We start from the raw sequence: 14,470 nt of genomic DNA on the forward strand, positions 1-14,470 counted from the left end.
CCGCTCTCTCTTTCTCCCTCTCCTCCCTCTCTCTTTCCCTCCCTCACCTCCCGCTCTCTCTTTCTCCCTCTCCTCCCTCTCTTTCTGGTGTGCCCTTAACTCCGTCTCCAGACTGGAATGAGCTCTTATATGAGTGTAGTTCTCTGCTGGCTCCAGTGGGTGGCGCTGTCCCCGCAGTCCCTGATGGTAATGTGTACCGTCTCAGGGTGACTGACTTAGCCCTGGACGCCTGCATCAACCTGGCCCAATGGGACACAGCACTGGCCTATGGCACCATCACCCTGGAGCCTTACAGGTGGGTGTGTGAATGTCAGAAATGACATGTTGTGTAAAGTGAATAAAGGTGGTAAGTCTGTGTGTTGTAGCCAATGTCATCGAGTGACCCATGATACACTCTGCTCCTTATTGCATGGTTACACTGTTTCAGTCTCTACCAGACATTAAACACAAAGAGAAATTCATACAATGAAAGCATATCCAAACGCACTTCAGCCCAGCTTGGACAAAAAGGGGAATCAATTTGAGACAGCACAGGATCATTTTGATCTGGATTAAATTAAATTATTTGAAAAACTAGGCCCGGGGCATTAGCATATATATATATATATATATGAAATAAATTCTAGTAGACGTAGCTAGCCCACAAAATATCTGATCATTTTTACACATAGGACGTAACAGACTAAAGATTGTTTGAGTTCCTAATCTTGTTTCCATGTCGAGGGAAATAGATGTACTGTAAGTTGTAGTGCAAAAAGTTGTAGTGCAAAGTATATTTATTAAACAGGGTTTGGGGTCGAGGGTTAGGGGTCGAGGGTTAGAAGGTTTGGGTTAGAGTTGGGGGCAGGGTTAGGGTTCAGGGTTAAAAGGTTTGGGGTAAAGGGTTAGAGTTGGGGGCAGGGTTCAGGGTTAAAAGGTTTGGGGTAAAGGGTTAGAGTTGGGGGCAGGGTTAGGGTTCAGGGTTAAAAGGTTTGGGGTAAAGGGTTAGAGTTGGGGGCAGGGTTCAGGGTTAAAAGGTTTGGGGTAAAGGGTTAGAGTTGGGGGCAGGGTTCAGGGTTAAAAGGTTTGGGGTAAAGGGTTAGAGTTGGGGGCAGGGTTAGGGTTCAGGGTTAAAAGGTTTGGGGTAAAGGGTTAGAGTTGGGGGCAGGGTTAGGGTTCAGGGTTAAAAGGTTTGGGGTAAAGGGTTAGAGTTGGGGGCAGGGTTAGGGTTCAGGGTTAAAAGGTTTGGGGTAAAGGGTTAGAGTTGGGGGCAGGGTTAGGGTTCAGGGTTAAAAGGTTTGGGGTAAAGGGTTAGAGTTGGGGGCAGGGTTAGGGTTCAGGGTTAAAAGGTTTGGGTTAAAGGGTTAGAGTTGGGGGCAGGGTTAGGGTTCAGGGTTAAAAGGTTTGGGGTAAAGGGTTAGAGTTGGGGGCAGGGTTAGGGTTCAGGGTTAAAAGGTTTGGGGTAAAGGGTTAGAGTTGTGTTTAGGCTTTAGTGCAGGGTTGGGGTCAATTCCTTTTCAATTCAGTCAATTCAGGAAGTGAACAGAAAATCCAATATCAATTCCAACTTTCCTCATTGCCTCCTATGAGAAATTGACTGAATTGAAATAGAATTGGCCCCAACCCTGGTTTGGGTTAGGGATTAGGATTTAGGAGTTAGGGTTTAAGGTTAGTGTTAGGGGTTAGGGGTTAGAGGCTAGGGTTTAGACATGCCCGGTATAGCACCCTCTGCAGGAGCAGTCCCCATCGGCATTCCTGCAGGCTCAAACGGGGGGGGGGGGGGGGGTCTCAGTCTTGTTGAAGAGGGCCTTGTTGAAGATGGGCACATGACCCTGGGCACAATGATCTGGAACAAACACAGACATTACATTGGGGTGAATAATAGGCTCACAAGTGAAGCATGTCAGTTAATAGTCAGTATAAGGGTTTGAGTTAGGGCTAAGGACCATGGGCGTTTCATTGCTCAACCGGTGACTTAGCCTGATCATAATGATCAGATCATATGACACACAGTATAAGGGTCTTTCTATAAACTACGGTACCAGTGAGGATTTCATAACACTGGACAACTTGTTACAGCTGTTGAGAAGTCATTGAAAATAATATAATTTTTGAGATTCTTAAGATATAAGGCGGGAACATAGTCAATACAATTCACGAGTTGATTTAAAACCTATGTTTAAAACCCTTTATCGTGGTTGGTGTCTTGACTGATTTGTCCGAAATCGTGTGACATAAAACATAACTTTTCCGTCCTTGCATTTATGGCTGTGTAAGTTGTCGTTATATCATATATTAGGCATTAATCCGTTAAATTAGACATTGAACTTCAACCCTGTAAGAATTCTGGATCTAGCTGTGGTGCAGTTTTTTATATAGAGATCTCAGAAATGCGGTGTAACTATGTAACATTTAGTGTCTCCTAATGTTACGGGTTGAAAACAGTTTTCACGGTCACACAAATCCAAAATAAGAAATGCGATTGAAAAATCAAATGCTTCTAACCGAAAGAGTCACCCTACCTTGATACTTAAAACCTAAATCGATACTGTCATTAACGTGGCTCTTCAATATTTACGCATAATACAGCTTTTTAACTACGCCGGGATACATCTTCATCATCTGATCCAGGAACTAATTTTCTGAATGACAGCCAAGTGACGAACAGCTGTTGTGATGATTTAACAGAGAAAGTTTTACAGTAATGAGTTCCTTGTTTTCATATGTTGACAAAAACATTTTGTTTCCCATGTTACAACTGCAATGTTAAACAACACAAGGGGCTTTGAAATAGCCTACTTTAACTTTGATTTTGGAGCTCAGAAATTCAAGTTCTGGAATAGGCCTACCTTGAAAATCATACATTTCCTAAATGTGGTGCTTTAAAAGTACTTGTTATTATTATAGCCAATTTACAAGTTCTCCTGCTCCCTTAAAATTCTCAGTGATTTCATTTTTGATCCGTTTTTGTGAGGCCTCGTGTTTGTTTCCCGCCGCTTCTATTGAAGGGTGTTGTGCTAGCTACTATGTTGTGGTAAAACCATGTGCGGTTATTATGATGACAACATCTAATGTTGACTTCCACTTGGCTTTCCCATACAAATCCTTCCATTAAAAAAGGAACCTGGTTTTTGGTCACTTTCTTATTACAAAAACAGCGATGCTGAGATGAATGCTACCACTATTCATGGCTTTATTATGTGTGCCTACGTCAGCCACATAGGCTACAGAAAAATGTATCCAATCTATTTAGTTCGGCAATGTCCACAATATTTGCACATGTTTTAGAATATAATAAAAATTGGAATATCAAGGCCTTAAACTGCATTATTCTTAAAATGCTCATGGCCTACTTTTTCTTTTACACTTTTTGCATGCTTTTTGGGGGTAGGGGGGTTCTGTATTAGGCCCTATATGTACAATTATAGGGCCTAATACATCAATTATAATATTTTATAAACTGGGTGGTTCGAGCCCTGAATGCTGATTTGGCTGACAGCCGTGGTATATTAGATCATATACCACGGGTATGACAAAACATTTATTTTTACTGCTCTAATTACATTGGTTACCAGTTTATAATAGCAGTAATACACCTCAGGGGTTTGTGGTATGTTGGCCATGTACCACACCCCCTCGTGCCTTATTGCTTAAGTATAACATTGATGTCTTTGAAAATTACAAATAAGTGCTTGAAAAATCAAATCAAATCAAATGTATTTATATAGCCCTTCTTACATCAGCTGATATCTCAAAGTGCTGTACAGAAACCCAGCCTAAAACCCCAAACAGCAAGCAATGCAGGGTGTAGAAGCACGGTGGCTAGGAACAACTCCCTATAAAGGTCAAAACCTAGGAAGAAACCTAGAGGTACCAGGCTATGAGGTGTGGCCAGTCCTCTTCTGGCTGTGCCGGGTGGAGATTATAACAGAACATGGCCAAGATGTTCAAATGTTCATAAATGACTAGCATGGTCAAATAATAATAATCACAGTAGTTGTCGAGGGTGCAACAAGTCAGCACCTCAGGAGTAAATGTCAGTTGGCTTTTCATAGCCGATCATTAAGAGTATCTCTACCGCTCCTGCTGTCTCTAGAGAGTTGAAAACAGCAGGTCTGGGACAGGTAGCACGTCCGGTGAACAGGTCAGGGTTCCATAGCCGCAGGCAGAACAGTTGAAACTGGAGCAGCAGTACGGCCAGGTGGACTGGGGACAGCAAGGAGTCATCATGCCAGGTAGTCCTGAGGCATGGTGCTAGGGCTCAGGTCCTCCGAGAGAGAGAGAGAAAGAGAGAAAGAGAGAATTAGAGAGAGCATACTTAAATTCACACAGGACACCGGATAAGACAGAAGAAGTACTCCAGATATAACAGACTGACCCTAGCCCCCCCCCCCCCCCCCGACACATAAACTACTGCAGCATAAATACTGGAGGCTGAGACAGGAGGGGTCAGGAGACACTGTGGCCCCATCCGATGATACCCCCGGACAGGGCCAAACAGGCAGGATATAACCTCACCCACTTTGCCAAAGCACAGCCCCCACACCACTAGATGGATATCTTCAACCACCAACTTACCATCCTGAGACAAGGCCGAGTATACCCGCAAAGATCTCCGCCACGGCACAAACCAAGGGGGGCGCCAACCCAGACAGAAGATCACGTCAGTGACTCAACCCACTCAAGTGATGCACCCCTCCTAGGGACAGCATGGAAGAGCACTAGTAAGCCAGTGACTCAGCCCCTGTAATAGGGTTAGAGGCAGAGAATCCCAGTGGAGAGAGGGGAACCGGCCAGGCAGACACAGCAAGGGCGGTTGGTTGCTCCAGAGCCTTTCCGTTCACCTTCACACTCCTGGGCCAGACTACACTCAATCATATGACCCACTGAAGAGATGAGTCTTCAGTAAAGACTTAAAGGTTGAGACCGAGTCTGCGTCTCTCACATGGGTAGGCAAACCATTCCATAAAAAATTGAGCTCTATAGGAGAAAGCCCTGCCTCCAGCTGTTTGCTTAGAAATTCTAGGGACAATTAGGAGGCCTGCGTCTTGTGACCGTAGCGTACGTGTAGGTATGTACAGCAGGACCAAATCGGAAAGATAGGTAGGAGCAAGCCCATGTAATGCTTTGTAGGTTAGCAGTAAAACCTTAAAATCAGCCCTTGCCTTAACAGGAAGCCAGTGTAGGGAGGCTAGCACTGGAGTAATATGATCAAATTTTTTGGTTCTAGTCAGGATTCTAGCAGCCGTATTTAGCACTAACTGAAGTTTATTTAGTGCTTTATCCGGGTAGCCGGAAAGTAGAGCATTGCAGTAGTCTAACCTAGAATTTAAAAAAGCATGGATTCATTTTTTTGCATCATTTGTGGACAGAAAGTTTCTGATTTTTGCAATGTTACGTTGATGGAAAAAAGCTGTCCTTGAAACAGTTTGATATGTTCGTCAAAAGAGAGATCAGCGTCCAGTGTAATGCCGAGGTCCTTCACAGTTTTATTTGAGACGACTGTACAAACATCAAGATTAATTGTCAGATTCAACAGAAGATCTCTTTGTTTCTTGGGACCTAGAACAAGCATCTCTGTTTTGTTCGAGTTTAAAAGTAGAAAGTTTGCAGCCATCCACTTCCTTATGTCTGAAACACAGGCTTCTAGCGAGGGCAATTTTGGGGCTTCATTATTTCATTGAAATGTACAGCTGTGTGTCATCCGCATAGCAGTGAAAGTTAACCTTATGTTTTCGAATGACATCCCCAAGAGGTAAAATATATAGTGAAAACAATAGTGGTCCTAAAACGGAACCTTGAGGAACAACGAAATTTACAGTTGATTTGTCAGAGGACAAACCATTCACAGAGACAAACTGATATCTTTCCGACAGATAAGATCTAAACCAGGCCAGAACTTGTCCGTTTAGACCAATTTGGGTTTCCAATCTCTCCAAAAGAATGTGGTGATCGATGGTATCAAAAGCAGCACTAAGGTCTAGGAGCACGAGGACAGATGCAGAGCCTCGGTCTGACGCCATGAAAAGGTAATTTACCACCTTCACAAGTGCAGTCTCAGTGCTATGATGGGGTCTTAAACCAGACTGAAGCATTTCGTATACATTGTTTGTCTTCAGGAAGGCAGTGAGTTGCTGCGCAACAGTTTTTTCTAAAATGTTTGAGAGGAATGGAAGATTCGATATAGGCCGATAGTTTTTAATATTTTCTGGGTCAAGGTTTGGCTTTTTCAAGAGAGGCTTTATTACTGCCACTTTTAGTGAGTTTGGTACACATCCGGTGGATAGAGAGCCGTTTATTATGTTCAACATAGGAGGGCCAAGCACAGGAAGCAGCTCTTTTAGTAGTTTAGTTGGAATAGGGTCCAGTATGCAGCTTGAAGGTTTAGAGGCCATGATTTTTTTCATCATTGTGTCAAGAGTTTTAGTACTAAAACACTTAAGTGTCTCTCTTGATCCTAGGTCCTGGCAGAGTTGTGCAGACTCAGGACAACTGAGCTTTGGAGGAATAAGCAGATTTAAAGAGGAGTCCGTAATTTGCTTTCTAATGATCATGATCTTTTCCTCAAAGAAGTTCATGAATTTATTACTGCTGAAGTCGAAGCCATCCTCTCTTGGGGAATGCTGCTTTTTAGCTAGCTTTGCGACAGTATCAAAAATACATTTCGGATTGTTCTTATTTTCCTCAATTAAGTTGGAAAAATAGGATGACCGAGCAGCAGTGAAGGCTCTTCGATACTGCACGGTACTGTCTATCCAAGCTAGTCGGAAGACTTCCAGTTTGGTGTGGCGCCATTTCCGTTCCAATTTTCTGGAAGCTTGCTTCAGAGCTCGGGTATTTTCTGTATACCAGGGAGCTAGTTTCTTATGACAAATGTTTTTAGTTTTTAGGGGTGCAACTGCATCTAGCGTATTGCGCAAGGTTAAATTGAGTTCCTCAGTTAGGTGGTTAACTGATTTTTGTCCTCTGATGTCCTTGGGTAGGCAGAGGGAGTCTGGAAGGGCATCAAGGAATCTTTGGGTTGTCTGAGAATTTATAGCACGACTTTTGATGCTCCTTGGTTGGGGTCTGAGCAGATTATTTGTTGCGATTGCAAACGTAATAAAATGGTGGTCCGATAGGATTATGAGGAAAAACATTAAGATCCACAACATTTATTCCATGGGACAAAACTAAGTCCAGAGTATGACTGTGACAGTGAGTAGGTCCAGAGACATGTTGGACAAATCCCACTGAGTCGATGATGGCTCCGAAAGCCTTTTGGAGTGGGTCTGTGGACTTTTCCATGTGAATATTAAAATCACCAAAAATTTGAATATTATCTGCTATGACTACAAGGTCCAATAGGAATTCAGGGAACTCAGTGAGGAGCACTGTATATGGCTCAAGAGGCCTGTAAACAGTAGCTATAAAAAGTGATTGAGTAGGCTGCATAGATTTCATGACTAGAAGCTCAAAAGACGGAAACGTCTGGGTTATTTTGTAAATTGAAATTTGCTATCGTAAATGTTAGCAACACCTCCGCCTTTGCGGGATGCACGGGGGATATGGTCACTAGTGTAACCAGTGGGTGATGCCTCACTTAACACAGTAAATTCATCAGGCTTAAGCCATGTTTCAGTCAGACCAATCACATCAAGATTCTGATCACTGATTAGTTAATTGACTATAACTGCCTTTGAGGTGAGGGATCTAACATTAACTTCTTGTCAATAGGGGGGCGCTGTTTTCACTTTGGAAGAAATCGTGCCCAAATGAAACGGCCTCGTACTCTTTTCTAGATCATACAATATGCATATTATTATTACTATTGGATAGAAAACACTCAGAAGTTTCTAAAACTGTTTGAATTATGTCTGTGAGTAAACCAGAACTCATTTTGCAGCAAACTTCCAAACAGGAAGTGAAAAATCTGAAAACGAGGCTCTGTTTCAGGGCCTGCCTATTCAATTGCCTTATATTTATCGATATGCATGCACTTCATACGCCTTCCACTAGATGTCAACAGGCAGTGGAAGGTGGAATGGGGTGGCTAGCTTGATCTGAGGTCGAACAAGAGCTTTTGGAGTGGTAGGTCAGGAATTTCCTTTGTCTACCAAGGCGCGCGAAGCACCTCAATATTGTCTTCTGATAAGCGTTCGGTTTACACGGCGAATATCTCCGGCTCTGATTTTATTTGATACATGTGATAATAACATCGTAAAGTAGGTTTTTTAGATAAATACTATAAAAGTGACATGGTGCCAAAATAGTGTCCATTCATGCATTAATTCATTCATTTAGAGGATTTGTTGTGCAGTTTCCCTCACCTTCACCTCAACCTCGAGTTGTCCTTTTCTGGCCTTGGCCTTCTCTGTCTCCTTTGCAGCCTTTCTGGCCTCGTCTTTGGCCAGGCGGACTCTTTCATGGCCTCATCCGCCTTTTGCATCGTGATTTCCACCTCCCTCTTCATGCTCAAATCAAATCAAACTCCCTCCAAAGTCAAAGTTGTTGCCTTCCTCATCTGCTCTCCGTATTCCTCCTTCAGCCGGAGAACACGATGCTCTCCGGCCAGGATTCTTCTTTGTCTGCTAAGTTCTTGCAATTCAGACTCCCGTTGCCTACCAGAAAATACAAATCATATCATTTGATACAACAGTTAACATTCGTCCTCAGCAATACCTCTGTTGTCTGCCTCTAAAGATCCAATACTATGCCCTAGCTGCCTTACAGTATTCGAATGTTGCATTCTATCGCCACTTCACAATAATAGTGTAGTAACAACAAGTAAACTATTCCCCCTTTCCCTTTCCACATATATACTAGCGTTGATCTGTTCTGTGATAGCTCCACATCCTGCTGGGATCTTTGTATGTCAACACCTTGGCAATAATAACCTTGGCACCCACTGGTAATGTCACCATGGCATCCCCTGAACGTGTCACTGATTCTTGTAACATGATGGCTAATCACCATGACAACTCAGGTACCTACCCAGCATCCCAATTGGCACCATATTCCCTATAAGTGTACTTATTTTGACCAGAGCCCTATCAAAGTACCCTTTTTAATAAATTCTTAACATCTTTTAGTAACTTGTGGAGTGTATCTCTTGTCTAGACAACCCTACACAAACTCCAAACAGCTCAACAATCTGTGAATCTACCCTAATCATACCAGATTTTTTTTAAGGCCTACATTTGTGTATTTAGACACTTCTACATACAATAAGCATTTAAATGTTGGAAATGACACATGCATCTAAACTAGTCTTGTGAGGTACAGTATTGATTGGTTCTGAAAACATACAATGACACAAAATCGACTTACCACACAGTGTAGCTCAGATGAAAGAAACGGATGGAACCGGAATGGCAATGAACATTTTTGGGGGCGAAAGATGGAAGAAGATTTCAGTTTTCTGATAATATATTGACTTTTCTTTCAATTTCATGAATTTGCTAAAACTATTAGCAACAGCAGAATACCTATGTTCTATCCTTCAGAAGCATTCCTGTTAGAGACCTTGAAGAGTAGGAATATGTAAATATATTGTTAAAAAGGAAGGCAGTTGATGTCAGTAAAAAACGTATGTTGGACTAAAAATGTCATTTGAATTGTTGACAAAACACTATATTATGCAACATAAATGGGTTAAACCACATTTCATGCCCCATTTTATGCCCCAGTGTTTGCGGCTACAACCGTATATACTCTAACATTCAAATCTCTTGAATATTGTCTTTGTCCCATCATCTTTAGTATAAACTGTCTTTTGTGCCTTAGCTACAATGCTAATGTTGTTTAAGATAATGTGTTCCAGAATTCTGAAGTGTCCTGAAACTTTAGTTCATTTCAATTACATTCTAACTGAACAAAGTTATATTCTCCACCAGAGCTGTGTAGCTGTGAGGCTTGGTCCCACTGTTTTGGCTGCAGCAGGAGCATTAGCAATGCTAAGTGGCTAACGGGTTGACGAGATGTGAGGCGTTAACTACGCTTAACACTAAACAAGCTCATGTTATGCTAATTTAAACCGTCTCTATTTGATTTCCACTCTCCTGCTTATTCTAATGACTACTTTCCCCACACACCCCTACCAGTCTCAGAGTTTTGGAGAATAATTTGGCTTTTCAAGTCATTCCCTATTATTTTGGGTAATTGTCTCTGCTATTAAATATATATTTTTCAAGCTCATCAACTTTGATTACTGGAGAAAATGGGCAAAACATTTCATGTGATTAAGCTGAATGGATAATTTCCGAGCAGTGCCGTACATGTAGCCTCTTCTGAGCTGCTAACGTCATTGTTACTGCTCAAGGCTGTGAATGGAACATTGCCTCCACTTCCTAATGTTTATTCATAAATTGAGCCTTAGATAACGTGGCCGCTGCCAGACAATGTTACCTAATGCCCAACGCATAATAAACTGTAGTGGTACTCTAGTAGCTAATGTATTGTGCAACTGTGCTTCTTAATCACTTACTGATGTGGAGTGTTTCCACTTAAACTCACTTCAACTCTGTCATTGCTACATACCCTGCAAGCAAAAATGTGTCTTTAGGACATCCCCGGAACATCCCCGGGGATGAACATCCCCATCCCCGGAACATCACGAAATGTAAGTCGTCAGGATGTTGTATCATGGTCGCATGGAGGTTTTTGTCTGGTTCCCCGGTTTGTCCCAGGGATGTCCCCATGGATGTTTTATAGGACATTCTTAGAACGCTTTATCATTGGTCCCCTGGATGTTTGTTCCAGGGTGTCCCCAAGGACGGTTATCAGACACTCGTAGAACGTTCTGTCATGGTCAAGGGCCCATAATGCACATGGTTTGGTCCATTCTCCATGAGGAGGGAAAAAGATACACCTGATCTGACAGTTGCTCCGGCATGTATCCTAACAATTCACGAGAGATAACCACAATTCCCCCCTCAAAAACTAAATCGGGCTTTCAGAAAAGGAAAGAAAGGAAACAGAGACAGATACAGCCAAATTCTGGGGGAAAATGACTGACTACGTTTTTTTCCCAGAAAAAAAAAGAGGAGAAGGATTTGAGTGGTAAGTCAGTGCAGACGGCCTGCTGAATTGAGTAGCCTAGCTAGCCAATATAGCTAGCTTGATAGTACTGGTAGCTGCCTACCGTGGACTCACTTGGCTCGGTCAGAGCAGTAATTATTAACATGATGATGACGAGCTACCACTACCAGCTATGGCTAACTAATTAGCTATTATTTAGATATTATAACTGTGTTCCCCAATATTTGCGTGATATTTGTTAGCTAGCTAGACTAAAATTAAAACCTAACATGTAGCCTACCTATCCATACTGTAGATGATACTACTACTACTACTACTACTACTACTACTACTACTCCTACTCCTACTACTACTACTACTACTACTACTACTACTACTACTACTACTACTACTACTACTACTACTACTACTACTACTAATAATAATACTACTACTACTACTACTACTACTACTACTACTACTACTACTAATACTACTGTAGCTGTAGACAACGATCCCAACGTGTGTCCACTACATGAAGTTGAAACAGCGGACCTTGGAGGTGAGGCAGTCGTTTTGCAGCAGCATAACTAGACCATTTTTTTTATTGTAAAGTTAGACACATGATGACTTAGACACTCTTAAATACGTATTCTATTTGATATGTATACTATTCAAAAGTTTTTTCTTTCAGTAGTAGATTTTTAGTATCGTAACCTTTTGAAGGAGCGAACATTAAACCTAAAATTCCCTTTGTTTACTCACTTCCTAGTGCCCAGAGAGCCCCAGGTTGGCAGAATCTCAGCAGAAAGCTGTCCGACAGATTCTGATGCAGAGAGCAGGAAGAGGAGTTAAAGAGTAGCAGCAGTACCAGTGAAGGAAGGACAGAAGAGACTGAACAAGCAAGTAATAAGGGAAAGGAAGAGTATGGACAGATTCGAAGTGAGGAAGATGAGGTTTTAGATGATCCAGCACTGTGGCCAGAGAAAGTACAAGACCATGAAAGAGAAGGTATTGTTCGCAGACTAGCCAACAAGTGTGGTGAGGAGACAGAACTGTATAAAATCATGCCCCCAGACTCAGAAGGCAGCCATTCCCCAACTATTTACAGGACGATGCAATCTCACAGATGATGCAATCTCTATTGCACTCCGCACTTCCCTTTCCCACCTGGACAAAAGGAACACCTACGTGAGAATGCTATTCATTGACTATAGCTCAGCGTTCAGCACCATAGTACCCTCAAAGCTCATCACTAAGCTAAGGATCCTGGGACTAAACACCTCCCTCTGCAACTGGATCCTGGACTTCCTGACGGGCCGCCCCCAGGTGGTGAGGGTAGGTAGCAAAACATCTGCCACGCTGATCCTCAACACTGGAGCCCCCCAGCCGTCTCCTGTACTCCCTGTTCACCCACGACTGCATGGCCAGGCACGATTCCAACACCATCATTAAGTTTGCAGACGACACAACAGTGGTCACCGACAACGACGAGACAGCCTATAGGGAGGAGGTCAGAGACCTGGCTGGGTGGTGCCAGAATAACAGCCTAGCCCTCAACGTAACCAAGACTAAGGAGATGATTGTGGACTACAGGAAAAGAAGGACTGAGCACGCCCCCATTCTCTTCGACGGGGCTGTAGTGGAGCAGGTTGAGAGCTTCAAGTTCCTTGGTGTCCACATCACCAACAAACTAGAATGGTCCAAACACACCTAGACAGTCGTGAAGAGGGCACAACAAAGACTATTCCCCCTCAGGAAACAAAACATATTTGGCATGGGTCCTCAGATCCTCAAAAGGTTCTACAGCTGCAACATCGAGAGCATCCTGACCGGTTGCATCACCTCCTGGTATGGCAACTGCTCGGCATATGACCATAAGGCGCTACAGAGGGTAGTGCGAACGGCCCAGTACATCACTGGGGCCAAGCTTCCTGCCATCCAGGACCTATATAATAGGCAGTGTCAGAGGAAAGCCCATAAAATTGTCAGAGACTCCAGTCACCCTAGTTATAGACTGTTTTCTCTGCTACCGCACGACAAGCGGTGCCAGAGCGCCAAGTCTACTTGTACACTGCTTCTACTCGCTGTTTGTTACCCACTATGCATAGTCACTTTGCCGCCACCTACATGTACAGATTACCTCAACTAGCCTGTACTCCCGCACTCTGACTCGGTACCGGTGCCCCCTGTATAGAACCTAGTTATTCTTATTGTGTTACTTTTATTATCATTTTTTATTTCAGTCTACTTAGTAAATATTTTCTTCTTCTTGAACTGCACTGTTGGTTAAGGGCTTGTAAGTAAGCGTTTACATTTACATTTACATTTAAGTCATTTAGCAGACGCTCTTATCCAGAGCGACTTACAAATTTACTTTTTTTTTTAAATATTTAACTAGGCAAGTCAGTTAAGAACAAATTCTTATTTTTTTTTTCCAATGACGGCCTAGGAACAGTGGGTTAACTGCCTGTTCAGGGGCAGAACGACAGATTTGTACCTTGTCAGCTCGGGGATTTGAACTTGCAACCTTTCGGTTACTAGTCCAACGCTCTAACCACTAGGCTACCCTGCCGTTTCACGGTAAAGTCTACACTTGTTGTGTTCGGCGCATGTGGCAAATCAAGTTTGATTTGATTTGAAGTGCCAATGTCGTTTTACATTAAGTGGTGAAAATAGAGCTCTATGGCCACGCACAACATTTTTTTTACATTTTAGTACTTTCTCATACTGGTCCCCCGTGGGAATTGAACCCGCAACCCTGGCATTGTAAGCACCATGCTCAACCAACTGAGCCACATGGGATCCCAGCGGTAGGTTTGGCGTGGAAATGAGAATGCATGAGCGGAAAAGAACTCCATATCTACAGTCAGACAGGGATCATCAACTAGATTCAGCCGCGGGCCCATTTCTTTCTTGAGCGGATGGGCGGGGGACCGGAACATGTTACCAATCATTTGTTGACAGCAAATTGACCGCAAGAAGCCCGAACAGATATAATATTTGACTGACACATAATCATTTCAAACCTTGCTTACATTTGTATACGATCATGTGTCTCTTTATTATGCGTGGGAATACTTGGGAACAGATTTCTTCAAGTAAAATCACTTGGAGCTGATTTCCTGATATTTTTACAGTCTTATGCCCAACAATGAAAAGTCCCCCCCCCCCCCCCCCCCCCATTTTGTTTTTATTTATTTATTTATTTATTGCTCAAAAAACCACTTCCCCCGCGGGCTGCCAGTTGGGGAACCATGCTCGTTGTTTTAGCAAGGTTTTGTAGCAAACAAGTGTCATGAATACATGCACCCAATGGTTTACCAAAAACAGGGCACACATTTTGCTATTCGTACAATTATAACGTTGAACGTCCCAGCCCTATGAAATGTCCCCTTGTGGTCATTGGGTGTCCCATGCGTCAAAATGAACGTCAGGCTAACGTCATGTTGTATGGTTCCCAGAACGTTCACAGAATGTCCGTGGGATAACA

General features: G+C 42.9%; 1 protein-coding gene across 1 annotated transcript in view; it reads left to right on the plus strand.

Annotated features, from left to right (window-relative positions):
- Positions 1 to 14,470, plus strand: part of smyd3 (SET and MYND domain containing 3) — a 180,733-nt gene that overhangs the window by 143,341 nt on the left and 22,922 nt on the right. Inside the window, exon 10 of the mRNA XM_038967765.1 lies at positions 112 to 295. Coding sequence (XP_038823693.1) covers positions 112 to 295 — 184 coding nt within the window. The remainder of the gene's footprint in view (positions 1 to 111; positions 296 to 14,470) is intronic.

The sequence above is a fragment of the Salvelinus namaycush genome, chromosome 28 (assembly GCF_016432855.1).
Source record: "Salvelinus namaycush isolate Seneca chromosome 28, SaNama_1.0, whole genome shotgun sequence".
Taxonomy (NCBI): Eukaryota; Metazoa; Chordata; class Actinopteri; order Salmoniformes; family Salmonidae; genus Salvelinus; species Salvelinus namaycush.